Below are 27350 nucleotides of genomic sequence, written 5' to 3'. Positions count from 1 at the left end.
AGGCTGGTGGAGGACATGAGTGGGTCTGTCCAGAAAGGCCCATAGGATTGTTGATTGGTTACGAGAGGGATGTCTGCTTTTAACAGGCTGGTCAGGGAGGCTTTCTCTATGGGGGTGACATTTGAGCTGAGATATGGAGGAAGCAGACATGTAAGAGCTGGGGAAAGCCATTATTAGCAGGGGGACTAGCACGCACAAAGACTCTGGGGCAGGAAAGGACTCGATACTGAGGCTAAAGCAAGCTAAGTGAGGGGAGAGCAATAGGTTAGAGTTAGGAGGGCCACATCATAAAGGGTCCTTATCCTGCTGCAACAAATCATGACAAATTTAGTACCTTAAGGATGTTGTCCCTTATGTCTTAGTGGATTAAGGATCTGGCATTGTCACTGCTGTTGCTCTGGTTATAGCTGTGACATGGGTTCAGTCCCTAGCCGAGGAATTTCTACATGCTACAGGTGCAGCCAAAAAAAAAAAAAAAAAAAAACCTAAAATTTTCTCAAGACAATTTATAATTCTGGAGGTCAGATGTCTGAAATGGGTTCACGGAGTTAAAATCAAAGTGTTGGCAGGACTTCCCTTCAGAAGCTCTAGGGGAGAATCCATTTCCTTGCTTTCATCAAGAATCCATTCCTTGGGAGTTCCTGTTGTGGCGCAGTGGAAACAAATCCAACTAGTGTCCATGAGGTTGTGGGTTCAGTCCCTGGTCTCGCTCAGTGGGTTAAGGATCCGACATTGTTGTGAGCTGTGGTGTGGGTCAGAGACATGGCTCAGTTCCCATGTTACTGTGGCTATGGTGTAGGCCAGCAGCTACAGCTCCTGTTTGACCCCGACCTGGGGAGCTCCAAATGCTGCCTTTATGGCCCTAAAAGGTGAAGGGGGGGGGAAGAATCCATTCCTTGGCTTGTGGTTCCTTCTGTCAGCAGTGTAACACCTACTCTGACTCTGACCCTCCTGCCCTGCTCTTATAAAGATCCTTGTGATTACACTGGGCCCATTCAGGTAATCCAGGATAATCTCCCTATTTTAAGCTCTTTAACCTAATTCATCTGTAAAGTCCCTTTTGCCACATAAGGTAAGATTCACAGGTTTTGGGAATTAGGACCTGGGCATCTGTCCCACTCCATTTGGGCTCTGTCAACAAAAATACCACAGACTGGGTAGCTTATAAACCACAGAAATTTACTTCTCACAGCTCTGGAGCGTGGGAAGTTCAAGATCAAGGCACTGTTGGCGTGTGTGAGTGAGAGTTCATTTCGTGTAGTTGGAAGGCTATCTTCTCACTGTGTCCTCCCCGGGTGGAAGGGGCAAGGGAGCTCCCTGGAGTCTCTTTCATAAGGGCACTAACCCCATTTATGGGGGTCCCACCCTCATGAACTACTCACCTCCCAAAGGCACCACCTCTAAATACCATCACTTTGGGGGTTAGGTTTCAATGTAAGAATTTTAGAGGGACAAAAATATTCAGTCTATGGCAACCTTTTGGGGGATTCATTATTCTGCCTACTACAGCCCTATAAGTCATGAAAAGGAAGTTCAATTCTTGTTAAAGTGCAAAAGGACGTCGAAATGGAGTGACATCTGACTTTGTTTAATCATCTTTGTCTCTTTTTTTATAGACTGATACAGAAGAAGGGCCAGGACAAAAGCTAGAAGAACTCCAGCTGTGATATTGTTTATAAGAAATGTATATTTGGTTTTCCTCTGGAATCCTTGGAATTTCCACAGTGATTAGAATGATCAAGGTGTCTTTTGTTATTCAAAACAAGCTCCTTTCAGTCATACCTGAGTTGATGTTAATACAGTGACTTTTGGAAAGCCCTTAGGCAACCTAACCATGGGGGCTGGTTGCCAGGGGAACAAACTACCTTTAAATGAGCTTTCAACCCTGTAACTCCTACCCTCCACTCCTACCTCCCAGGAGATGAGATTGACAACCTGAAGATAAGAATTCAATCACCAATTGCTGGTAATTTAATCAACTATACCTGCTTGGTGAAGCCTCCACAAAACCCCAAAAGACAGGGTTTGGAGAGCTTCCTGGTGGACTATGGAGGTGCTGGGAGGGGGCTATGCACCAAGGGCATGGGAGTTCTGTGCCTTGCCCTACACATCTCTTCCATCCGACTGTTCTCCAGTTAGATCCTTTTATAATGAACTGGTGAATAGACATTAAAATGTTTTCCTGGAGTTCCCGATGTGGTGCAGTGGTTAACGAATCCGACTAGGAACCATGAGGTTGCGGGTTCGGTCCCTGCCCTTGCTCAGTGGGTTAACGATCCGGCGTTGCCGTGAGCTGTGGTGTAGGTTGCAGACGCGGCTCGGATCCCACGTTGCTGTGGCTCTGGCGTAGGCCGGTGGCTACAGCTCCGATTCAACCCCTAGCCTGGGAACCTCCATATGCCGCGGGAGCGGCCCAAGAAATAGCAACAACAACAACAACAACAACAACAACAAAAATGTTTTCCTAAGGATTTCCCTCTGTGTCACAGGGGATTAAGGATCTGCCATTATAGGAAAAAATGTCCCATAAAAAGCTAGAAAGGAGAGACCCCAGCCATGATGACTAAGCAAAGTCCAGCCAACTGCCCCTAATCACACCTCCCCCACACATCCACTTCTGTAAGCTTGCTTCCATATCTACCTTGCCTGACCTCACTCCTGTCTGCCAAGCATGGACCCGGAAGAGGTAGCCCATAAAAGCCTTGTGAAACCCTTCTTCAAGGCTCAGACTCTGGAGAGCGATCTCCTCTGAGCCCGCCAGTGTGATAAACCCAAGTTCTCCAACTCTCCGACTGCTCGCTTGGTTTCTCGCCAGGTAAAAGAGCTGATCCACTGCAGCCACAGAGTTGCTGGAGCTGGTACACTACAGCCACAGGGCTGTCGCTAGAGCGGATATGCTGCAGCGAAGGGCTGCTGGGCAGCTGCTGTAACAGCATTGTCTCTGCAGAGGCTTGGGTTGCTAAGGCAGGGGCCCATCCTCAGCCCAGTGCAGTGGGTTAAGGATCCACAGCTGTGCCTTAGGCTGCAGCTGCAGCTTGGATTTGATCCCTGGCCCGAAAGTGATGTCACAGAATTGCTCCATGTGGGGAAGGCCCACATATTTGACATCAGACGTGAAGAAGTGTGGTATTGGAGTACTGAGAATAGAGGAGATACATGGGAATGAGTTGGTTTTTTTTTTTTTTGTCTTTTTTTTTGTTGTTGTTGCTGTTATTGTTGTTGTTGTTGCTATTTCTTGGGCCGCTCCCGCGGCATATGGAGGTTCCCAGGCTAGGGGTTGAATCGGAGCTGTAGCCACCGGCCTACGCCAGAGCCACAGCAACGCGGGATCCGAGCCGCGTCTGCAACCTACACCACAGCTCACGGCAACACCGGATCCTTAACCCACTGAGCAAGGGCAGGGACCAAACCCGCAACCTCATGGTTCCTAGTCGGATTCATTAACCACTGCGCCACGACGGGAACTCCGGAATGAGTTTTTTTCCTTTACACCAGCAGTTAGAAAGCCAGTAGTGGGGGAAAAAATGTAATTGTAATGTATACATGTAAGGATAACCTGACCCCCTTGCTGTACAGTGGGAAAATAAAAAAAAAAAAAAAAAAAAAAAAAAGAAAGCCAGTAGAGGAGGAGGTGGCAAAGAAGACTGAGGAAGGAGCAGTTTTTTGGGTTTTTTTTAATGTCTTTTGTCTTTTCTTAGGGCCACACCCACAGCATATGGAGGTTCTCAGGCTAGGGGTCTAATCAGAGCTGCAGCTGCCGGCCTATACCACAGCCACAGCAACTCGGGATCCGAGCCACATCTGTGACCTACACCACAGTTCATGGCAACACTGGATCCTTAACCCACTGAGCGAGGCCAGGGATCGAACCCGAAACCTCATGCTTCCTAGTTGGATTGTTTCCTCTGTGCCATGACGGGAACTCCAGGAGCAGTTTCTAAGGCAGGTTGAAAACCTGGAGATGATACTGCCCGGAAACGAAGAGGACACTGCAAGATGGTGGGGTGATCGTTTGTGTGGGTAATTGTAGAGAGCTGAGGACAAGAAAGCACTGGATTTGGTAACATGGATGTTTTGGTAACCCAGATGAAAGCAGCTGTCAGAGTTCCCATCGTGGCTCAGCGGTTAATGAACCCGAATATCCATGAGGACTCGGGTTGGATCCTTGGCCTCGCTCAGTGGATTAAGGATCTGGTGTTGCCGTGAGCTGTGGTGTAGGATGAAGATGCGGCTCGGATCCCACGTTTCTGTGGCTGTGGTGGAGGCTGGCAACTATAGCTCTGATTTAATCCCTAGCCTGGGGACTGCAAGGTTTGCCAAGGGAGGAGCGTGCAAGTCCTAGTTGGTAAAGCAAAAGAGATTTATTAAGGCATCAGAGCAGCATGGGCTGAGCTCAGGATGGCACCAGCACTGTGAGCAGGTGCTAAGCTTATAAGGGATTTGTGGTGGGAGTTCCCATTGTGTCGAAGTGGAAACAAATCCAAATCCGACTAGGAACCATGAGGTTGCGGGTTCAGTCCCTGGCCTTGCTCAGTGGGTTAAGGATCCGCTGTTGCCGTGAGCTGTGGCGTAGGCTGGCAGTTACAGCTCCTATTGGAACCCTAGCCTGGGAACCTCCATGTGCTGCAGGTGCAGCCCTAAGAGGCAAAAAAAAAAAAAAAAAAAAAAAAGGATCTGTGGGGGGAATCTGGCTAGAGTTCATGACGGAAACATGTGGCAGGAATGACGAAGGAGGAGGAGGGGAAGGCCAAGGGAGGGCTAGGTGGTGGAGTCCCGTGACAGAGGGCAGTTAATCCATGTAGGTGGTTAATCTCTGCTCCACAATACGGGAAGGGGTGTAGATCTTGTGCTGGCCGTGCCCATGTCCGCAGCAGGTCTCCAAGGTGAACAGTCACATTCAGGGGGGTCGGGGTCTGTCTCCACCCTCCTGGGAACCTACCAGGAATTTTCATATGCCTCGAGTGCAGCCCTGGAGAAAAAAAAAAAGGACACACACACACACACACACACACACACACACAAGCAGCTATAGAGGAGCGATAAGGTGATAGGCCAGATTGGAGGTGGCTGAAGAGTGAACAGTGTTACCCAAAACCTGGGTTCCCTTCTTGGTAGACTTCAAGCCAAAAGACAATCAAGGCAAAGAGGGGAGAAGAAAGGGTTTTTGCAGCAAATAAGGAGAACACTGGCCATCTGTCCCAAAGCAGTGTCTCCCTGAACAGCAAAATTGGGGGATTTTTTTTTTTTCTATACACAGTGCATGTGGAAGTTTCCAGGCCAGGGATTACCACAGCAGCCACTCAAGTCCCGCAGTGACAAGCCATATGCCTAACCCACTGCTCCACAAGACGACTCCCAGAATTTTTTTTTTTTTTTTTTTTTTTGGTCTTTTTGCCTTTTCTAGGACCACTACTGTGGCACATGGAGGTTCCCAGGCTATGGGTCTAATTGGAGCAATAGCCGCCGGCCTATGCCAGAGTCACAGCAATGCCAGATCTGAGCCATGTCTGCGACCTACACTACAGCTCATGGCAATGCCAGATCCTTAACCCACTGAGCAAGGCCAGGGATCGAACCCGCAACCGCATGGTTCCTAGTCAGATTCATTTCTACTGTGCCACAACAGGAACTCCAACTCCCAGAATTTTTAAGCTAAAGGTACATGCACATTTATGAAGGGCCTTAAGGAGAGGGAATTCAGCATAGAATTGGGGCAAAGGCTGACAGAGTCCAAGCTTCAGCTGATTGAAGTCACAAGGGTCAAAAAACCTCATCATAGTCATTTCTTAGGTGCTGAGGTCTCAGCATGTACTCACCATCCTTCACTTGGGTGGGGGGCCTTAGTTCTGGCAAAACTCAGATTGTTATACATACCCTTGGAGGAAGAACTGGGACTCTATTTTATTTATTTATTTATTTATTTATTTATTTATTTTTGTCTTTTTAGGGTCGCTCCTGTGGCATATGGAGGTTCCCAGGCTAGAGGTCTAATCGGAGCTGTAGCCACTGGCCTACACCAGAGCCACAGCAACGCGGGGTCCAAGCCACATCTGCGACGTACACCACAGCTCACGGCAATGCCAGATCCTTAACCCACTGAGCGAGGCCAGGGATTGAACCCGCAACCTCATGGTTCCTAGTCGGATTCGTTAACCACTGCGCCACAACGGGAACTCCAAGGACTCTATTTTATTACCAAACTAAAGTTTCTTTTTGTGGCTCAGTGGTAACAAACCTGACTAGTATCCATGAGGATGCAGGTGGTATGGGTTGCAGATGTGGCTTGAATCTGGTGTTGATGTGGCTTTGGTGTGGGCCAGCAGCTGCTGCTCTGATTTGACCCCTGGCCCAGGAACTTTCATATGCCACGGGGGCAGCCCTAAAAAGTTTCCCGGCCAGGGATCACGTCACAGCAGTGACAACATTGATCCTTAACCCATGGAGCCACCAGGAACTTCTCTTTTTACGTTTTCAGATGTGGTTACCAGGCTACTAGAATGTTGCTCATATTTCTATTGAACAGTGCTGGGGTAGCTAATTCTTTTTTTCCCCTCCCTTTTGGCCATAGATCAAATCTGCGCCACATCTGAGACCTACACCACAGCTGTGGCACTGCTGGGTCCTTAACCCACTTGCTGGGCTGGGATCAAACCAGCCATGCCACAGAGACAAGCCAGATCATTAACCTGCTGCGCCACAGTAGGAACTCCTAGGTAATTGTTTCAATAATTTTACTGCAAAGGGAGCCAACAAATTAGAAGGGAAATAGTAACAGGACTGACCATTCCCATCTTGCAACTTTCCTCCCTAAGATTCTGAGGGAGTCAATTCTAACAACTGCTCATTTGTACCTTTTTCCTAGGGTTGTCCCCCTGTTCCCAAAACAACAGGTGAAGGAGCAGGCTATGCAGCTGTTCTGGGGAAAAAAAGTTCCAGGTACAGGGAACAGCAAATGTAAAGGCCCTGAGGCAGGAGGCTGCTTGGGTAGCTATGGAACAGGGGGGAAGGCAGTGTTGTTGGAGCAAAGTTCGGAGGGAAAGGAGAGTGGTAGGAAGTGAGGTCTGGGCAATAAGGTGTACAGGGGGCGGGCCTTTGTCATTGACTTTGAATGAGATGGTAAATTTTTGGAGGTTTTTAAGCAAAGCAATGTTCACCTGGTTTACATGCCAAGAACAAACTATAAAGACATGCTGGGGAGGGGAAAATTCCCCCCTCTACTCCTCTTGAGTTCTTATGGCTGGACTAGTTATAAAATTGACAAAAGACAGATTAACAGGATAAAAATAAACATTTTTTTTTTTTTTTTTTTTTTTGTCTTTTGGCTATTTCTTGGGCCGCTCCCGCGGCATATGGAGATTCCCAGGCTAGGGGTCGAATCGGAGCTGTAGCCACCGGCCTACGCCAGAGCCACAGCAATGCGGGATCCGAGCCGAGTCTGCAACCTACACCACAGCTCACGGCAACGCCGGATCGTTAACCCACTGAGCAAGGGCAAGGACCGAACCCGCAACCTCATGGTTCCTAGTCGGATTCATTAACCACTGCGCCACAAAGGGAACTCCAAAATAAACAAATTTTAATTCATGCCCATGGAATCTCGCAGAAATGGGACCTAAAAAATGGCCAGAGAAGGCAGCATTTATATTTTTTAGACAAAGAATCAATAAATTTGTGAGCAATTGACAGGAGAAAGAAATTAAGGTTTTGGGTGCCCAATCAGCGAAGAATCTAAACAGAGTTTGGGCTTGGGGCAGTAAATTTAAAAAGTAACAAGTTTGTTTATAGAGGCTTCTCAACCCGATTTCCCTGTCTTTGGCCATCAGGATGTCCTTCTATCTCCAGGGGCAGAGAGTGTACCTTTCACAGGAGAAATGCTTCCTGCTTTCAGGGAGACAGAAAGGAGGGTTAGGATGTATTCCTCTTACACTGGCCATTTCTTAAGTAACTGCAACTCAAAATAATAAACCGGGAGTTCCCGTCGTGGCGCAGTGGTTAACGAATCCGACTAGGAACCATGAGGTTGTGGGTTCGGTCCCTGCCCTTGCTCAGTGGGTTAAGGATCCGGCGTTGCCGTGAGCTGTGGTGTAGGTTGCAGACGCGGCTCGGATCCCGAGTTGCTGTGGCTCTGGCGTAGGCCGGTGGCTACAGCTCCGATTCAACCCCTAGCCTGGGAACCTCCATATGCCGCGGGAGCGGCCCAAGAAATAGCAACAACAACAACAACAACAAGACAAAAGACAAAAAAAAAAAAAAAAAGTCAAAATAATAAACCACTGAGGCACATTTTGGGGTGGCCTACTCTGGGCCCCAACAGAGGCAAGGTTGAAAACAGGGAGATTAGGAGTTTCCTGGTAGCTCAGCAGGTTAAAGATCCAGTGCTGTCACTGATGTGTCTCTGGTGGCTGCTGTGGCACAGGTTCTATCCCTGGCCCAGGAACCTCCACATACTGCAGCATGAGGCCAATCCCCCAACCCACCCTACACCCACCCCTCCAAAAAAGAAAAGGAGATCAGTTTGGAAGCTTTTACAATAAAACAGGTGAAAGGCTAGGTGGTAATGGTCCCTTTACAGTGGGTGCCTTCTGTATATACTTTGCAGGCATGGTTGACAGGATTTATGGAAGTTGTGCATGGGGATATGAGAGCAGGGGCATAAGAGAAAGAGGTTAAAGCTACAGCTCAGATTTCTGGAAGGATGCAGTTGCAACCTGCTGAGATAGGAAAGATTATAGAAGAACACTTGGGGGTGTCATAGGCTTCAAGTCCCCTTCAAGGAGATTAAACCCCAAAGCTTCCGGCCATGTCTCATTGTAATGCCCCTCCCCACACCTTGACCATCCTGGGCTGCTCACTGCCTGCTAGAGAAGGAATGTTGCCCATTCCTCACCCAGCCACCATGTAACCTCTTCCCCGTGTAAATAAGTTATCCTGCTTAAGACCAATCAGAAGATCAAACTGGGTCTGCACTCAGGTGGCATTTTGAGGTATAAAGACTATTGCAGAGGAGTTCCCGTCATGGTGCAGAGGAACCAAATCCAACTAGGAACCATGAGGTTTCGGGTTCAATCCCTGGCCTCACTGAGTGGGTTAAGGATCCGGCATTGCTGTGAGCTATGGTGTAGGTTGCAGATGTGGCTCGGATCTGGCATGGCTGTGGCTCTGGTGTAGGCCGGCAGCTGTAGCTCCAACCGGACCCCCTAGCTGGGGAACCTCCACATGCCACAGGTGCAGCCCTAAAAATGAGAACAAACAAAAAAAACTATTGCAGAGTCAGTCACGCCCTCTTTTTTAACCTTCGTGCACATGAGTTCTATCCCTCTCTGAAAATGCACTTTCACTTTAATAAACCCTTAAAATATCTGCTATTTCAATGCTTTGTTATGGTGAGACAGGGACCAAGGAAACTCGCGGTATCAGGGGTGGCTGGAAGTAGAACATGTTAAAGACCCATAAAGTGCAAAATACCTTTTGTACACTAGAAATATCAGGTAAGCAGTAGGATATGTAAGTCTCATATTTTAGGAGTTCCCATCATGGTTCAGCAGAAAGAAACCTAACTGGTACACATGAGGATGCAGGTTCGATGCCTGGCCTCACTCAGTGGTTAAGGATCTGGTGTTGCCGTGAGCTGTGGTGTATGTTGGTCACAGACCTGGCTCAGATCTGGCATTGCTGTGGCTATGGCATAGGCAGCTGTCTACAGCTCCAATTCCACCCCTAGCCTGGGAATCTCCATATGCTGCAGGTGCAGACCTAAAAAGGCCAAAAAAAAAAAAAAAGAAAAAAAAAGTCTTGCATTTTAGGAGCAAGGTCAGGTCTGGAAATAGTGGGATTTGGGAGTCATTAATTCACATCACTCAGGGAATAAGTGTAGTTAGAGACGAGGTTCAAGGACAACTCCAGGACCCTGAAGTTTATAGGTGAGTGATATGAGAAAGCAGAGGCATTTGGTGACCTTCATGAAGGTGGTTTTGGGGGTGATAGAAGCAAGAGCCTGATTTAGAATGGGCTTAAGGGGGCTAAGAAGAAGGGAATTGGAGAAGAGTATAGACCACTCTTCACGAGTTTTGCTATAGAGCAGATAAGTGGAATGGTACGTGGCAGGGGATGTGGGAGTTAAGAGGGTTTGTTAGATATGGGAGAAATTACAGCATATTTGAATGCTGATGAGACTGAAAAATCCGTGATGCAGGGCAATATTTCCTGCAAGACTCAGACTCGTGTCTGCTATCCCTACATAGATGTCCCTGATGTACCCCAGATGCAATGTATTAAACACTGAAATCATCATGGAGTTCTCTTGTGGTGCAGGGGTTTAAGGATCTGGTGTGGTCACTGCTGTGGCCTGGGTCACTGCTGTGAGGCAGGTTCGATCCCTGATCTGGAAACTTTCATGTGCTGTGGGCACCGCCAGGAAAAAAAAATTGAAATAATCATCTCCCTTCTAAAGCTTTTTGTTCTTCTGTACTTTTAATCTCACTTGGTAGAAATTCTGTTTGTTTATAGGATCCCCTTGTGGCTCAGTGGGTTAAGGCCCCGGTGTTGTCACTCCAGCGGCTTGTGGCCTAGGAAGTTCTGCATACCTTGGGCATGGCCAAAAAAAAAAAAATTCTATTCCTTTAATTACTCAAGTTAGAAAATTGGCATATAGCAGTGACAGCATGGAGAGTAATAGTCACAATTTCTATATGTGCTAGGTGAAGCGATGAATGACACAGGGAGCTGTAAGCACCTAGGAAAGGGCTATGACCTAGACCTGAAGGTCAAATAACAGAAAGGTAAACAGTTTGATTAGACAAACTTGAAAGATAGGGAGTTTAACAATTCCCTATCTTTCAAGTTTGTCTCCACAATTCCACACCTACTACACTGCCCCATTTAGGCTTTCATTATCTCCGGCTTGTATTAGTTCTATAGTTTTCTACACTTCTGACCTTGACCTAGACTGAGGAAACCATACAAAATGTACAACTCCCATTATTTCACGTATCAGCTTTAAACCTTTCAATGAGTCCTCAGATAAAAGCAAAGCCTTGGCCATCCTTCCTCTCAAGTCTGACCTCCCTGTCTCATACCAAGAAGTTTCTCTCTTCTATCCTTTAACTTCTTGTGGTTCCCTTTGTCTGGAATGGTGCTTTTCTTCTCACCTGGGTAAACTCTATTTTATACAGGCGGGTTTAGGAGTGTTCCTCTTTGGGAAGCCTTATCCCAAGTACTCCAAACTTTACCACTCTCACCCACCCTCAAGTGCCGGACCACGTCTTATTTTCATAATTCCTTCATTGAACGTTTGTCTAGTGAATTACACACAATAAGCATCCAGTCCAAGGTTACCCAACTGGCAAACTATTGATTCAGAAATTGGTGCTTAGACCGCCCTAGGGCTCTCATTCAAATATAAACCTCTCAAATCCTCACTCAACCAAGGCCCTTTACAATTTGCAAAACATTCTGATAAGGCTCCTCTTTATAACCTGAGGCAGGGGCCGCAAAAAAGGAAACGTCTTCAAACCCTGGAGCTAAAGAAGGAAGAAATCAGCATATGGAGATAGCGGTAAGTGAGGAGGGTCCGTCACCAGCTAGGGCGACCTTTCAGGTCAGAGAAACCCCGCCCAGGTACCAGCTGGCGTTCCGGCACAATCCTTGGCACAACAAGTCGGCTACTTCGAGGAATACAAATCCCAGCATGCCTCGCATCCAGCGAGTGGCAGCACGCAATGCACGCCGGGATACGTAGTCCAGTTGCTGCTCAGGAAAAGGCCAAACATCCCGTGACGTCAGAAGGGCCCGGGAAGGAGTCCGAAACCGTCCAGGCTCAAGTTAAATCTTCCAGAGAGTCGACTCTGGTTTCTTTCGTGACCCAAGTTTCAGACCCCACCCCCACATTCCAGCGGACCTATGGTGTGCGTTGAGTAGCCTCTCGCGTGAATCCTTCACGGTTAAAGGGAAAGTACCACCGGGCAAGAGTAGGCAGCCTTCGGTCCTCGAGGTACCGGCTTGTAAGAGTAGTGTTGCGCAGGACGCTATTCTGTACAGGGGCTGAGACACTGCAGCCACATTAGCGCTGGTGAGGACGTGGCAGAAGTCTCCAACAGTGGCTTCCCCTTCCTCCGCCTGTCAGGCCACAGGCGCGGGAGGCGCAAAGGCTACTGGGGACGCGCATGCGCCCGCCACGGCGGGGAGTACACCTCCAACGTCTGAGGGCGCGGGGGGTGTCGGGTATCCGCGGCGGTGCTTTGCGGCCGGTCGTACGGGTCGGGCGCGGGCGGGCGGCGGGCGGGCGCAGAGTCAGAGGCGCGCACAGGTGATTGACTGGCCAGCTGGCTGAGGGAGCGTCTGGTCCTCATCGCTGGCAGGTGGCGGAGCCCATTTGGGCAGCAGTGGAGGAGGCGGCGGCGGCCGGGCTCAGGAGGCACTCCTCGGGCCAAGGCCATGGCCCCGCGGCTGCAGCTGGAGAAGGCGGCCTGGCGCTGGGCGGAGACGGTGCGGCCCGAGGAGGTGTCGCAGGAGCACATCGAGACCGCCTACCGCATCTGGCTGGAGCCCTGCATCCGTGGCGTGTGCAGGTGAGGCCCGCGCAACATGCCTCGCGCCCCTTTCGCGTCGGACCTTGGACAGCCAGGCGGGGAGCAGGGGGTCGGGTTTGGGGAAGGAAAACGGCGGCTGGTGGCGTGCATGTAGCAGGCATGGGGAGAACAAGGTGAAGGCTTCCTCCTTTCCGCGGTCTGGGCGACCTGGGAAACGTAGCCTTCTCGGGCTCTGCACGAAGCCATGCAGAAAGGTTCTGCTGAAAGCCCTTCAGAAAAGGTTTGGTTCTTATCTAGAAGATGGCGGTGGAGGTGGTTGAATGCAGAAGAGAGCTTAGCAAATGTTGGTACTTGGTATATCTTGGCCACGGCTCGGCTTTTGGTTTGTAAAACGGGAACTTCGAAGTGAGCTTCATCACTGTGTATCCTGTACTGGTGTTGACGCTCAAGGCGTGATCATCTTTATTTTTGGGTAGGGCGGCTTTAGGAAAACGTATGGTTAGCCTGAGTCATCTATACCCTTCATCCTCAGTTGACCTCCGCACTCTCGTTAATCTAGTATTTTTTAGCCTTTTTCGGGGGGGCGGGGTTGTGGCTCAACGCGGCTCTACTAAGTACAAAGTTTGAGCTGTGTTAAGTGCTGTCCTTTACTTCAACTTAGTCGTTGAACCTTGCGTTTCTTTTAGATAGAATCCTTAGCTGTTTTTCCACCTTTTAACGCGGGAACTATAGTTTTTGTTTCGGAATGTTGAATTGATTTGGCCAAGCCGGGCATGCTCAGTAGCCTTCTTGGAGCAAACATTTTGTAAAGACTTTCTGGAGTTTTTGCATTCCATGCCGGGATCTGGAAGGGAGGGAAGTCCTGGTCTCAGATTTGGAGCTTTAAGTTTAATATGGGAAGCAAAACAAGTTAGGAAGCTTCCATAAAGCAAAAGTAATTCCAGGCTCTGCGAGGCGGCTCACAAGGAGAGCAACAACAGTCAGTACTGGAATGACATAATACAAGAGCTTCAGTTTATCCACATTATTAGGTTCTAGAGTAACCAAAAAAATGAACTTCCTATTTAAGTGCTGATTATAACAGAAGTAAAGGAGTAGAAATTGGCTGAGATCGCTGTAAGGGGAACGTCATAGGTGAGCTTTGAGCTGCAGTTGCAAAGTTTACATTCTAGCAGGTTTGGCTGTGTCCTGGGCCAGGGATCGAACCCATACCACAGCAGTGACAATGCCATGGCTTAGGCCACCAGGGAACTCATACATCATATGGTTCAGGCATTTAAAATGTACAACCCAGTGTTTTTATTGCTTGTGTATTCACAGGGTTTTTTAGCCCTCACCAAAATCTAACTTTAGACTTAGCCCCCCCCAAAGAAGCTCTGTTCCCATTAGTTTGACGCTTGGTCCTCCCCCTGTAAACTCATCCCCCCTCACCAAGCTCCAGGCATCCATGGATCTACTTTCTGCCTCTAAATTTGCCTATTCTGGATGTTTCATGTATATGTAATCATACACTATGTGAACTTTTGTGACTGGCTTCATTGACAGCATAATGTTTTCAAGGATCCACCCATGTTGTAGCATATATCAGCATGCATTTCATTAAAAAAAAATTGCCAGGAGTTCCTGTTGTGGTTCAGCGGCTCAGAACCCAACTAGTATCCATGAGGATGCAAGTTTGATCCAGGGACTTGCTCATTGGTTTAGGATCCAGTGTTGCCCCAAGCTGTGATGTAGGCAAAGATGCTACCTGGATCCAGTGTGGCTGTGGTGCAGGCTGGCCATTGTGGATCTGATTTGACCCCTAGCCCTGGAACTTCATATGCCACAGGTTCGGCCCTAAAATAGAATATAATGTAATATAATATAAAATAATATAATACAATACAATATAATATAATATAACATAACATATCATAATATATATCATCCTGTAGGAGTTACCTGGTTGCTCAGTTGGTTAAGCATCCAGCAGTAGGTGGCTGGGGTTTGATCCCCGACTTGGGAACATCCACATACCACAGGCTCGGCCAAAAAAAAACTTTGCTGTTTAAAAGCTATATAAAATGGACAATGAAATGTGAAATTTTTTTTGGGGGGGTGTCTTTTTTTGTTGTTTTAGGGCCACACCTGAGGCATATGGAGGTTCCCAGGCTAGGGGTCTAAATGGAGCTGCAGCTGCCAGCCTACACCACAGCGACAGCATTGTGGATCTGAGCCATGTCTGCTACCTACACCACAGCTCACAGCAATGCTGGATCCTTAACCCACTGAGTGAAGCTAGGGATCTAATCTGCAACTTCATGGTTTCTAGTTGGATTCGTTTCTACTGCACCACAATGAGAACTCCGCAATTTTTGTTTTCATAAGTTTGCTTTTTATGTTTGTAGTTTGTTTTTCAGGTTTCTTTTTTGTATTTTTAGGGCTGCACCCTTGGCATATGAAAGTTCCCAGGCTAGGGGTCAAATCAGAGCTGTAGCTGCTGGCCTACACCACAACCACAGTAATGCCGAATCCTAGGCCAGGGATCAAACCTGAGTCCTCTTGGATACCAGTCGGGTTTGTTAACTCCTGAGCCACGATAGGAATTCCAAAATGTGGAATTTTAATTTTGTTTATTTATTTATTTATTTATTTGTCTTTTTGCCATTTCTGGGGCCGCTCCCGCGGCATATGGAGATTCCCAGGCTAGGGGTCAAATCGGAGCCATAGCCACTGGCCTACGCCAGAGCCATAGCAACTTGGGATCCGAGCCACGTCTTCGACCTACACCACAGCTCACGGCAATGCCGGATCCTTAACTCACTCAGCAAGGCCAGGGATTGAACCCAAAACCTCATGGTTCCTAGTCGGATTCGTTAACCACTGAGCCACGATGGGAACTCCTTAATTTTATTTTTTATGGAAATGCCAGAATGTTAACCCATTGAGCAAGGCCATGGATCAGACCTACATCCTCATGGATACTAGTCGGATTCTTAACCAGCTGAGCCACAGCAGGAACTCCCTACAGTTTTTAAAATATACAATTCCTCAACATTCAGTAAATTTACAAGACTGTAAAAACATCACCATCATCTAGTTCCAGAACTTTTTCCATCACCCTAAAAGGAAACTCCATATCCATTAAGCAGTATCTACTCATCTCCCCCTCTCCAACCCCCGGCAATCACTAATCTTTTTGTCTCCATAGATTTCTTTCTTTATTTCTTTTCCATTTTTGATTGCCCTGCAGGAGTTTCTGGGTCAGAGATCAGATTGAAGCCACAATTGCAACCTATGCTGTGGCTGCAGCAATGCGGGATCCTTTAACCCACTGTGCCCACTGTGCCGGGCCATGGATTGAACTCATCCTGGTGTTACAGAGACGCTGCTGATTTGTTTTGGATATTTCATATAAGTGGAATCATACAATATGTGGCCTTTTTTATTTGGCTTTCACTTACTATAGTGTTTTCAAAGATCATGTAATAGCATGTCTCAGTATTTTATTCTCTTTTTATGGTTCAATAATATTCCACTTTGGAATATACCACATTTTATCTTTTCATCAACTGATGGACTTAAAAATTTTCCCCCGGAGTTCCCGTCGTGGCGCAGTGGTTAATGAATCCGACTAGGAACCATGAGGTTGCAGGTTTGGTCCCTGCCCTTGCTCAGTGGGTTAACGATCCGGCGTTGCCGTGAGCTGTGGTGTAGGTTGCAGACGCGGCTCGGATCCCGCGTTGCTGTGGCTCTGGCGTAGGCCGGTAGCTACAGCTCCGATTCAACCCCTAGCCTGGGAACCTCCATATGCCGCGGGAGCAGCCCAAGAAATAGCAACAACAACAAAAACAACAACAACAAAAAAAGACAAAAGACAAAAAAAAAAAAATTTTCCCCCCAAGATTATTGAGGAATAGTTGACAAATAGAGTTGTATATATTTAAAGTTACAACATGACAATTTTATATACAATGTGGAATGATTACCAAGATCAAAGTAACTAAAACATTCATCACCTTACATAAGTGAAGCTGATGGACATTGTTATTATTTGCACTATTTGGCTGTTGTGAGTAGTGTTGCCATGAACTTTATTAGTTAGAGGTTTTTGTTAGAACACCTACTTTCAGTTCTTTGGGGTGTATACCTAGGAGCGGAGTTGCTGGGTCCTGGGAACTCTGCTTAACATTTTGAGGAACTGACAAATTGTTTTCCAAAGAGGCTGCACTATTTCACAAACTCAGACAGTATGGGAACACCAATTTCTCCTTGTTCTTAGACTGTTTTTGTCCTGCTTTTTTCTTATAGCCATCCTAATGGGTGTGAAGTGGTATCTCTAGTTTTGTTTTTGGGTTTTTTTTGTCTTTTTTTGCTATTTCTTTGGGCCGCTCCCGTGGCATATGGAGGTTCCCAGATGAGGGGTTGAATCCGAGCTGTAGCCACTGGCCTACACCAGAGCCACAGCAACGCGGGATCCGAGCCGCGTCTGCAACCTACACCACAGCTCACGGCAACACGGGATCATTAACCCACTGAGCAAGGGCAGGGACCGAACCCGCAACCTCATGGTTCCTAGTCGGATTCGTTAACCACTGCGCCACGACGGGAACTCCAGTATCTCTCTAGTTTTAATTTGCATTTCCCTGATGACTAATAAGCTTGAATGTGTTTATTGGCCATTTATATATCTTTGGAGTGATATTTTCACATCCTTTGCCCATTTTAAAGTTAGATTGCCATTTTATTACTGATTTGTAAGAGTTCTTTGTATATTCTGGGTACAAATCCCCTATATTTGCAAATACTTTTTCATTCTATGGGTTGTCTTTCTTTCTGAATAAGTTAATATATTCATCAATATCTTTTTTTTAACCCACTGAGTGAAGCCAAGGATCGAACTGGCATCCTCATGGATCCTAGAGGGGTGTGTTAACCACTGAGCCACAACGGGAACTCCATCTAGTCTTTAATATGGCTAAACACTTTGGCTCTGTCATGCCTTAAATTGTTCTGTGAAGTATTTTTAAAAGATATCGATGGCACAAAATTGTAAATCAACTGAACTTTAATAAAAAACAAAATAAAAGGATATTGATGATATATTAACTTATATAATCTCTTGCTAAAGGTCAGAAAGAAATGTTTAAACAAAGGGTGGGAAAAGCTGCTCTGGTTTTTTGGTTTTTTTTTTTTTGTTTTTTTTTTTTTTTTTTTGCTTTTTAGGGCTGCAGTCAGGCACATGGAAGTTCCCAGGATGGGGGTCTAATCAGAGCCACTGCTACTGGCCTGTGCCAGAGCCACAGCAACGCAGGATCCGAGCCATGTCTGCGATCCACACCACAGCTCACCGCAACGTCAGATCCTCAACCCACTGAGCGAGGCCAGGGATCAAACCCGAAATCCCATGGTTCCTAGTCAGATTCATTTCTGCTGCTCCACAATGGGGACTCCCAATACCCTGGCCTTGCTCAGTGGGTTAAGGATCCTACATTGCCATGAGCTGTGGTGTAGGTTGTAGACGCGGCTCGGATCCCACGTTGCTGTGGCTCTGGAACAGGCTGGCGGCTGTGGCTCCAATTCGACCCCTAGCCTGGGAACCTCCATATGCCGCAGAAGCAGCCCAAGAAATGGCAAAAAAAAAAAAAAAAAAAAAAAAGACAGAATTTTCAGAGTTTGGACTTATTTTACCTTTAGTTACGTATAGGAATATAATGTCTTGTTTTCATTACAAACATAGTACACGGAATTCCCTTCATGGCTCAGCAGAAACGAATCTGACTGTTATCCAAGAGGATGCAGGTTTGATCCCTGGCCTTATTCAGTGGGTTAAAGACCCGGCATTGCCGCAAGCTGTGGTATAAGTAGTGTAACAGACATGGCTCAGAGGATCTGGCGTTGCTGTGGCTGTGACAGTGGCTACAATTCTGATTCTACCCCAGCCTGGGAACCTCCATATGCCACAGGTGGGGCCCTAAAAAGATTAAAAAAAAGAAGAAGAAGAAAAATAGTACATGACTATCAAAAATAAAAACATTACAGAAATATAACGCGTTCTGGAAAGTCATTGTTACCCTAGCTTGAAAAACACTTCAGCAACCTCTAGCTCTAGTCCAAAACCCTAATGAGGACACGGGGCCTCACTCTGAAGTTGTGTGGGTTTCTTTAAGTGGGGACCCAGGGATCAGACCCACTTCATAGCAGTGGTGCAAGTCTCTGCAGTGACAAAGCCAGATCCTTAACCCACTGCACCACAGGGAAACTCCAGAATTTCTTAGGTACAGAAAAGTACATAAATCATGAGATTTACACTGGATGAATTATCGCCCAGCGTTCCAGGATGGTGCATAGTATATTTTTCTTGTGGCTCATTCACCTAATACATTCACCCATGTGCACTACAATTTGAGAAGCAGGGATAAGCTAAAATGAAATATGTGTATATTTATAAGGTTATTTATATTACCTTTGGGGGTGGGGAGGCTGTGCTTATCGCATACAGAAGTTCCCAGGCTAGGGATCCCATTGATTTGATGAATTCATTTCAAGTAAAAGCTACCTCCTGGAGAACAAGGTTATAATTTGAATAATTCCTTTGTCCTTTTCTATATGTACATTAAAACATAAGTTTAGTGTTGAATTTTATTGACTTTGTTTTGTCAGTTGCTTCTTAAACTTTTTTTGCACAGATTTCTCTGTATATGGCAGAAGTCCTAGAGAATAGGGATATAAGTGCTAAGGGACTGGTTTATTGTTTTGCCCTTTTAAAATTGTTTATTGTTTGTTTTGTTTTTTATTTAGTTGATTTACAATGTTGTGCTTCTGCTGTACAACAAAGTGATTCAGTTATACATACATATATGAATATATATATATATGCACACACATATATGTACACATTCTTTTTTTAAACATGTTCTTTTCCATTATGGTCTGTCATAGGATATTCACTGTAGTTCCCTGTGCTCTACAGTAGGATCTTATTTATCCATTCTGTATATAATAGCTTACTTTTGCTAACCCCAGCCTCCTACTCCATCCCTGCTCCAACCCCCTTCTTGGCAGCCACAAGACAGTTCTCAATGTCCATGAGTCTGTTTCTGTTTCGTAGATAGGTTTATAAGTAATATGCAGTATTTGTCTCTTTCTGACCTCACTTAGCATGATAATCTCTAGTTGATGACATTTTGCCCTTTTGCATGTATCTTGCATATCTAGTATCTGAAACTTTGATAAAATAATGCTGAGGAAAAACAGTAAGTTTTTCAGTGTCTAGAACCTAGAGCTTAGATGATAATTGTTCTTTATTTTCACTATGTTTCAGGAAAATAGGTGCTTTAGTAATTTAAGCAATTTTAATGCCTTTTCATTTAAAGTATAAAGCAAAATAATTTTATGTGAATAGCTAATTCTATCATTAAGTTTAGATATGGTAATGATTTTTAAAAGTACATACTAAGCGTCAAGTCCACATCTGTCCCCATCATCCCATTCTTTCAGATCCTCTGTAAGAAACAACTTTTATTACTTCTGGTTATTCACTCAGTGTTTCTTTATGTAATCAGCAAACACAAACATTTTCTTCTCCCCATTCTCAGACAAATTAAGCATACTACATTCAGTGTTTTATACCTAAATTCTATATCAGTCCTAGAAGTTTCCTAGTTTTTTTGGGGTTTTGGGTTGAGGGGTTTTGGCTGCACTTATGACATGCGTAAGTTCTCTGGGCCAGGGATCAAACCCATGCCACAGCAGTGACCTGAGCCACTGCAGTGACAACATTGGATCCTTAACCCACTGAGCCACTAGGGAACTCCGACCGACCCAATTTCTCCTTTTTTCCCCTCACTTCCACAAAAATAATCTGTAACAAGTAGTGTTGATTTGGACTCTTAAATCTACTGTTATCTTGGAGTTCCCATCATGGCTCAGTAGTGGTTAACGAATCTGACTAGGAACCATGAGGTTGCGGATTGGATCCCTAGCCTGGGAACCTCCATATGCCACGAGTGTGGCCCTAGAAAAGACAAAGAAAAAGAAAAAAAAACACACAAACACACACACCAAAATCTACTGTTATCTTACATTTCAGGTTCTTGTTTCTCTTCTCTTATTAGCAGCATGTGTTAAATCTATTTCACTGCTCCCCATCCCCCCACTTGGAGAAGAGCCAAGATTTATATTTTGAAAACCTCCCATTGAGAAAAAAATACTTGGAAGCTTGAAACTTGTCTTTTTGAAAACAGGAGCTATATAAGAATGGCATCGATTTTTTTTTTTTTTTTTTTTTGAGGGCCACACCCATGGCATATGGAGGTTCCCAGGCTAGGGATCTAATCGGAGCTGTAGCCGCCAGCCACAGCCACACCAGATCCGAGCCGCATATGTGACCCACACCACAGTTCATGGCAACGCCGGATCCTTAACCCACTGAGCAAGGCCAGGGATCGAACCTGCAACCTTATGGATCCTCGTTGGATTGTTTCCGTTGCGCCATGACGGGAACTCCAAGAATGGCATTGATTGAAAAAGCAAAACTTGGAGTTCCCGTCGTGGCGCAGTGGTTAACGAATCCGACTAGGAACCATGAGGTTGCGGGTTCGGTCCCTGCCCTTGCTCAGTGGGTTAACGATCCGGCGTTATCCGGCGTTGCCGTGAGCTGTGGTGTAGGTTGCAGACTTGGCTCGGATCCCTCGTTGTTGTGGCTCTGGTGTAGGCCGGTGGCTACAGCTCTGATTCAACCCCTAGCCTGGGAACCTCCATATGCCGCGGGAGCGGCCCAAGAAATAGCAACAACAAAAAGACAAAAGACAAAAAAAAAAAAAAAAGAAAAAGCAAAACTTCTAGAACCTTCAGGTGATTCTGATAAGACACCTTGGTTAAGAAGCATAACTAGAGGATCTTTCTAAAATGCAACTTCCAAGTATTTTTCTTTTTTTTTTTTTTTTGTCTTTTGTCTTTTGTTGTTGTTGCTATTTCTTGGGCCGCTCCCGCGGCATATGGAGGTTCCCAGGCTAGGGGTTGAATCGGAGCTGTAGCCACCGGCCTACGCCAGAGCCACAGCAACGCGGGATCCGAGCCGCGTCTGCAACCTACACCACAGCTCACGGCAACGCCGGATCCTTAACCCACTGAGCAAGGGCAGGGACCGAACCCGCAACCTCATGGTTCCTAGTCGGATTCGTTAACCACTGCGCCACGACGGGAACTCCCTATTGATAGCAATTTGAAACTGTCCCTGCAGTAGCCCTCTGAGCATAAATCATCACCCAGACTGATCACAGTCTGGTTCTTACCCAGCACTGCTTCTACCCTTGTTTTCATCATCTTCTGTTCTTGCTAGAGGTTGAAAAAGCAGAATAGCCTCATGTATTCAAGTGGGTTTCCAAGGGGATAGAAAGAAAAAAATTAGAAGATTTTAGTGTTACCTAACTCTGTTCCCCCCGCCCTTTTAAATCTTTTTTAAAGGCTGCACCCATGGCATATGGAAGTTCCTAGGTTAGGGGTCGAATCGCTACTGCCACACCAGATCTGAGCCGTATCTTCAACAAGTGGTAATTATTTTTCTTATTCTGTCCTTACTTGCGCATTGATAGTTGGCTTTCTTCTTTAAGGAAACGATTTCTCATTCATCCATCCATTTTCTTTCGTCTCACTGGAGTCTTACATTATTGAGCAGGTTGTAATCCAGTCATCATTTATTTGCTCAGGTTGTTCCAAATTTGGCCACTGGGAGCCCCCTTCAAGCTCGTCCTTTTTTTTTTTTTTTTTTTTCTTTTTTGGCCACCCTGCAGCATATGGACAGGGATCAGATCCAAGCTGCTGTTGTGCCAAGGCCAGATCCTTAACCTATGTCCCAGCGCTCCAGAGATCCCTTTGCACCATAGTGGGAACTCAAGCTCTTTTTTTTTTTTTGTCTTTTTTGTCTTTTTGCCTTTTCTAGGGCTACTTCCCACAGCATATGGAGGTTCCCAGGCTGGGGGTCTAATCGGAGCTGTAGCTACCGGCCTACACCTGAGCCACAGCAACATGGGATCTGAGCTGTGTCTGTGACCTATACACCACAGCTCACGGCAACGCCAGATCCTTAACCCACTGAGCAAGGCCAGGGATCAAACCCACAACCTCATAGTTCCTAGTCAGATTTGTTAACCACTGAGCCACAACGGGAACTCCCTCAAGCTCTTCCTTTTAGCACATGCCCCTTATTCTTTGAGTACATCCTTACTTTGTGGGTACAGCAAGATGTTCTGTGTACATCTTGTACTTTCCCTTCCCAGCCTTCAACTTGGCCATCTCTCCAAGGAGCCCTTGATTCTTAGAGTGGGGAATATTTAGAAATCAACATCTGGTTGAGAACCCTTTCCTCTGCGATGACGGTAAAGCCTGTCTTTGGGGAAAAAAGAGAAAGAAAGATCAAGATCTGGTTGCTAGGTGAGCGCATGTTATTGCTCTAAGGCCCTCAGCTGACAAAAAGCTGTCTAGTTTAGGCTGCCCAGTTAAATATAAATTTCAGATAGACAAATAGTTTTTTCTTCTTTTTGGCTGCACTTTTGGCATATGGAAGTTCCCAGGTCAGGGACTGAATCCAGCTCCAGCTCCAGCTGCCGGGAATCGAACCCGCCCCTCTGAAGTGATCCCAGCCACTGCAGTCGGATTCTTCTTCTTCTTTTTTTTTTTTTTTGTCTTTTTACAGCCATACCCACAGCATATGGAGGTTCCCAGGCTACGGGTCAAATTGGAGCTGTAGCCACTGGCCTTCACCACAGCCACGCCAGATCCAAGCTGCATCTATGACCTACACCACAGCTCACGGCAACACCAGATCCTTAACCCATTGAGTGAGACTATGGATTGAACCTGCGTCCTCAAGGATACTAGTCAGATTTGTTTCCGCTGAGCGATGATGGGAACTCCTCTGCAGGGTTAATTTTATTCTTACTGTCTTAATTTATAACTTTCCTCTCCAAAACCTGATTCCCTTTATCCCCAATATATTTATTCAATTTCAGATCGGGTGCAGAAAGTTTCAGAATTGTTGACCCATGTATGTGTGAAAAAGAAGCTATTAAGGTTTGGTATTTGTTCCTTTTGTCTTTATTGCTAATCACTGAGTTCAAGTCACTTGGGTCAGAGCCTCACCCTCTTCCTCTCAGTATAAGTATGTTATCTATTGAAATTTGTTCAATGTGGGGTTCCCTCCATCCTTACTCATTTGCGTATGACATTCATGTGGCCTCAATTCAGCAGGTTATTGGAACAGTGTATTCAGAAAAGTGTCACGAATCTGGGGTTTTTTTTTTCTTTTTTTAAAATTTTAATCCTAATCCTCCTCAGACTCTAGGTAACCAGTTTTCACTAGTCTCTGATTTATCCTTTGTGGGTCTTTGGGCGCAGATGAGCAGATCCATGCGTATTTTACATCCCCAGCTTTTACCCACTCAAAGAGTAGCATGCTGTAGATTGTCGTTGACATTTTGCTTTTGATTTCCTAATCCGGAAATTACTCTTCCTCAGTTTATAGAGATTGTCATGTGTTTTTCCTGCCACAGTTGTATAGTACTCCATTGTATGGAAGTACCAGATTCCCTGTGTTTGGTCATATGGGTAGTTTCCTATATTTTGCATACAATGCTGTAATGAATAACCTAGTATATATGTTTTTGTGTTGTTGGAGGTATATCTTCAGGGTGAGTTCTTAGAAATGAAATGGTTAGGTCAAAATATAGCTAAATATGTGGGTTTTTTTAGCAACTGCAAAATTCCTTTCTATAAGAGTTTTAACAAATTTGCATTCTCATCAGCAGTAAAAGAGTTATTTCCCCACAGCCTCACAAACTGGTTGTTTCTATAGTCTAATAGATGAGAGATAAATTTTTAAAAATAGTATCATTTGGGAGTTCCCTGGGGGCTCAGTAGTTTAAGAATCCAGTATTGTCACTGCTGTGTCACAGATTCTATCCCTGCCCCAGGAACTTCCACGTGCTGTAGGCATAGCCAAAAAAAATGGTATCATTATAGTTTTAATTTACATGTTTCTTATGGAACTATGGTGTTTTTTAATTACACAATATTTTTTCGTAGACGAAACTGCAAAGGAAATCCGAATTGCTTGGTTGGGATTGGCGAACATATTTGGTTAGGAGAGATAGATGAAAATAGTTTTCATAACATTGATGACCCCAACTGTGAGAGGAGAAAAAAGGTAAGCCATCATTTTTTTTTTTTTTTTTTTTAAGCCATCATTTTTAAGGAGATTTCTACACAGCATTCTTTTGTGTTTTGTTCTGTGCCTTTGGTCAGAAATAATTCCTGATTTCAGGTAACCTATGAAGCTTTAAGATCAGTAGTGGAATTTAAGACTCTAAACCATTTGAATTGGAACAGTTCTTAATGATATGCTTTAAAACAGGTAGCTGTGTAATCCAGTAAGTCAATAATTTGGTTAAACGGTGCTTCTATGTTTGCTTTAACATCGCATGCTTTATTTTGAACTCTTTTTAAGTCTCTTTAAAGCAACAGGCTCCCATAACGATATGACTTTGCTTTTGGGGGTTTATCTTTTTACATATTATGCATACAACTGATAGGTTTACTTTTTTTCCTTTGGTAATACACATTAATACTTTAACCATGAAGCCTGGCGTTCACAAAAGAGCGGCGTGGTTTTCTCTTAAAAGGAGTGATGCTTTGGTAAGTTCAGGAATTCTCAGCCTCTGGAAAAAGCTGTAATCAACGCCCTGTGCGCCCCATCTCCCACATCTGTAGGATAAACAGGAACTCTCAAGAAGATATATAGCAAATGAAAAACCTGTATGCACATGTTGAAAACTGATCTTTGCTAGAGGCCACTGTTCTCTATGTTTAGATTTAAACGGATGGAGTAGAAGATGACGCGAAGACTCGAGATGTGGTGCTGTCCGAAGTCTCTCCTACCGCCCGTGGTTAACCCCAGTGGGGATGTCATGACAATAGGCCCTAAGCTTTTCCAGGACAGGCTTATGGGGATGTATTGGTTGAAACAACTTAGCACATTCTTACTCAATTAAAAAAAATGTTTCTTAAGAGTTTTTTTTTTTTTTTTTTAATTTAAAAGGAAATTGGTGCTATAACTGTAAATTTTATATTTTTGTAGAACTCATTTGTGGGCCTCACTAACCTTGGAGCTACTTGTTATGTCAACACGTTTCTTCAAGTGTGGTTTCTCAACCTGGAGCTTCGGCAGGCACTCTACTTATGTCCAAGTACCTGTAGTGACTACATGATGGGAGATGGTGTCCAGGAAGAGAAAGGTTAGTGGGCAAGGCCTTGGGGAGGGCTTGCTTGTGAGCATATTGCCGGCTAAACCACTTTGAACCAACCATACAGAGGAAACTTCAACCACAGTTTCTCTGTGTAATACATTGTGATTGCAGTGGTTGATAAAAATCTGTCAGTAGGAGTTGTCTTGTGGCGCAGCTGGTTAAGGATACCGTGTTGTCACTACAGTAGCTTGGGCCACTCTTGTGCCTCTGGTTCCACATTCTCTTTGAGCGCAGCTAGAAAACAAAAGCAACAGTCAGTAAAGCAGGAGAGCTTTTTACTGTTCTAACTAGTTTGAGAGACTTAATACTTTCATGTAACCAATCTTTTGTCGTTTTCGGCCACACTTACAGCATTTAGAAGTTCTTGGGCCAGGGCTTGAACCCAAGCCCACTGCAGTGATGCCAGCTCCTTAACCTGCTGCGCCACAAGAAAACTCCCACCAGTCTTTTGTCTGATTTCTAAATAGGTGGTTTTAACAAAAATACCCTCCAAAATGAAGTTAACCAACCTTGGCAAAATAAGCTACTAATAAGCAACTACACTCTTGGCAAATTTAGAAGTCAGTTTCAAACTGTTCCTACTGGAATTATTTACTTTTCTTCAGGCATATGTGAATTGTTACTCCTAATTGATATTTCTAATTAGATATTATTCTCTTTGAGATGAAACTAACATGAGATGAACCAGCCTTTTTTCCCTCAAAGCTGGGGGGTAGAGGAAGTGAGTATTTTAAGATTATATACAGGTCTGCGAGATCCAGGTTTGGAACCCTTGACTCTTTTGTCTTTTTTTTTGTCTTTTGTCTTTTTAGGGCCACATCTGCGGCATATGGAGGTTCCCAGGCTAGGGGTCTAATCGGAGCAGTAGCTGCCAGCCTATGCCAGATCTGAGCCACGTCTGTGACCTGTACCACAGCTCACAGCAAAGCCAGATCCTTTAACCCACTGAGCAAGACCAGGGATCGAACCCGCAACCTCATGGTTCCTAGTCAGATTTGTTTCCACTGCACCACGACAAACTCCAGTAGTAGCTATTTAAAGAATTAGTGTGTGTAAAGGATGAATAATGAAAAACAGATCATTTTTAATTTCTAGTCTTTTTTTTTTTTTTTTTTTTTACTGAATTATAAATTCACCGATGAGAAGACAGCTAAATAATAAGTGAAACTAAATTTCTGTTTTGTGAAACGCTGTACCATGGCCTTCTTTGGGTGTTACAGTTTTAATATGTATCTTCCAGAAGTGTTGGAAGCGTCCATGCACAGCAGGTTAAGGATCTGCTGTTGCCGTTGCCCTATCTGTGGCACAGGTTGCAACTGTAAAAAAATAATTAAAAAATTTTTTTTCTGGGAGTTCCCGTCATGGCTTAGTGGTTAACGAACCCAACTTGTACCCATGAGGACACAGGTTCAATCCCTGGCTTCACTCGGTGTGTTAAGGATCCGGCATTGTTATGAGCTGTGGTGTAGGTTGTAGACATGGCTCGGATCCAGCATCACTGTGGCTGTGGCGTGGGCAGGCAGCTACAGCTCCGATTCGA

General features: G+C 45.3%; 1 protein-coding gene across 23 annotated transcripts in view; it reads left to right on the top strand.

Annotated features, from left to right (window-relative positions):
- Positions 1–11924: 11924 nt before the first annotated feature.
- Positions 11925–27350, top strand: part of USP48 (ubiquitin specific peptidase 48) — a 65561-nt gene continuing 50135 nt past the window's right edge. For 13 of the 23 annotated variants that reach the window (XR_014807207.1, XR_014807205.1, XR_014807204.1 and 10 more), the window contains exons 1-3: positions 12262–12566; positions 24591–24711; positions 25642–25798. Coding sequence is in view for 8 of the 23 variants with exons in the window: in XM_021097701.2 (XP_020953360.1) it covers positions 12433–12566; positions 24591–24711; positions 25642–25798 (412 nt within the window). In the remaining 15 variants the exon portion in view is untranslated. Of the gene's footprint in view, positions 12068–12261; positions 12567–24590; positions 24712–25641; positions 25799–27350 lie in introns of those variants that run through there. The other 10 variants (XR_014807206.1, XM_084963252.1, XM_021097703.2 and 7 more) reach the window with 2 other exon arrangements.

This window comes from Sus scrofa, chromosome 6 (assembly GCF_054392235.1).
Source record: "Sus scrofa isolate SSC_HxYL_T2T_F1_AM1 chromosome 6, Sscrofa_HxYL_maternal_Yorkshire_Landrace_v2.0, whole genome shotgun sequence".
NCBI lineage: Eukaryota > Metazoa > Chordata > Mammalia > Artiodactyla > Suidae > Sus > Sus scrofa.
Note: the sequence above shows the minus strand (reverse complement) of the source record. Positions and strands in the feature narration are given on the sequence as shown.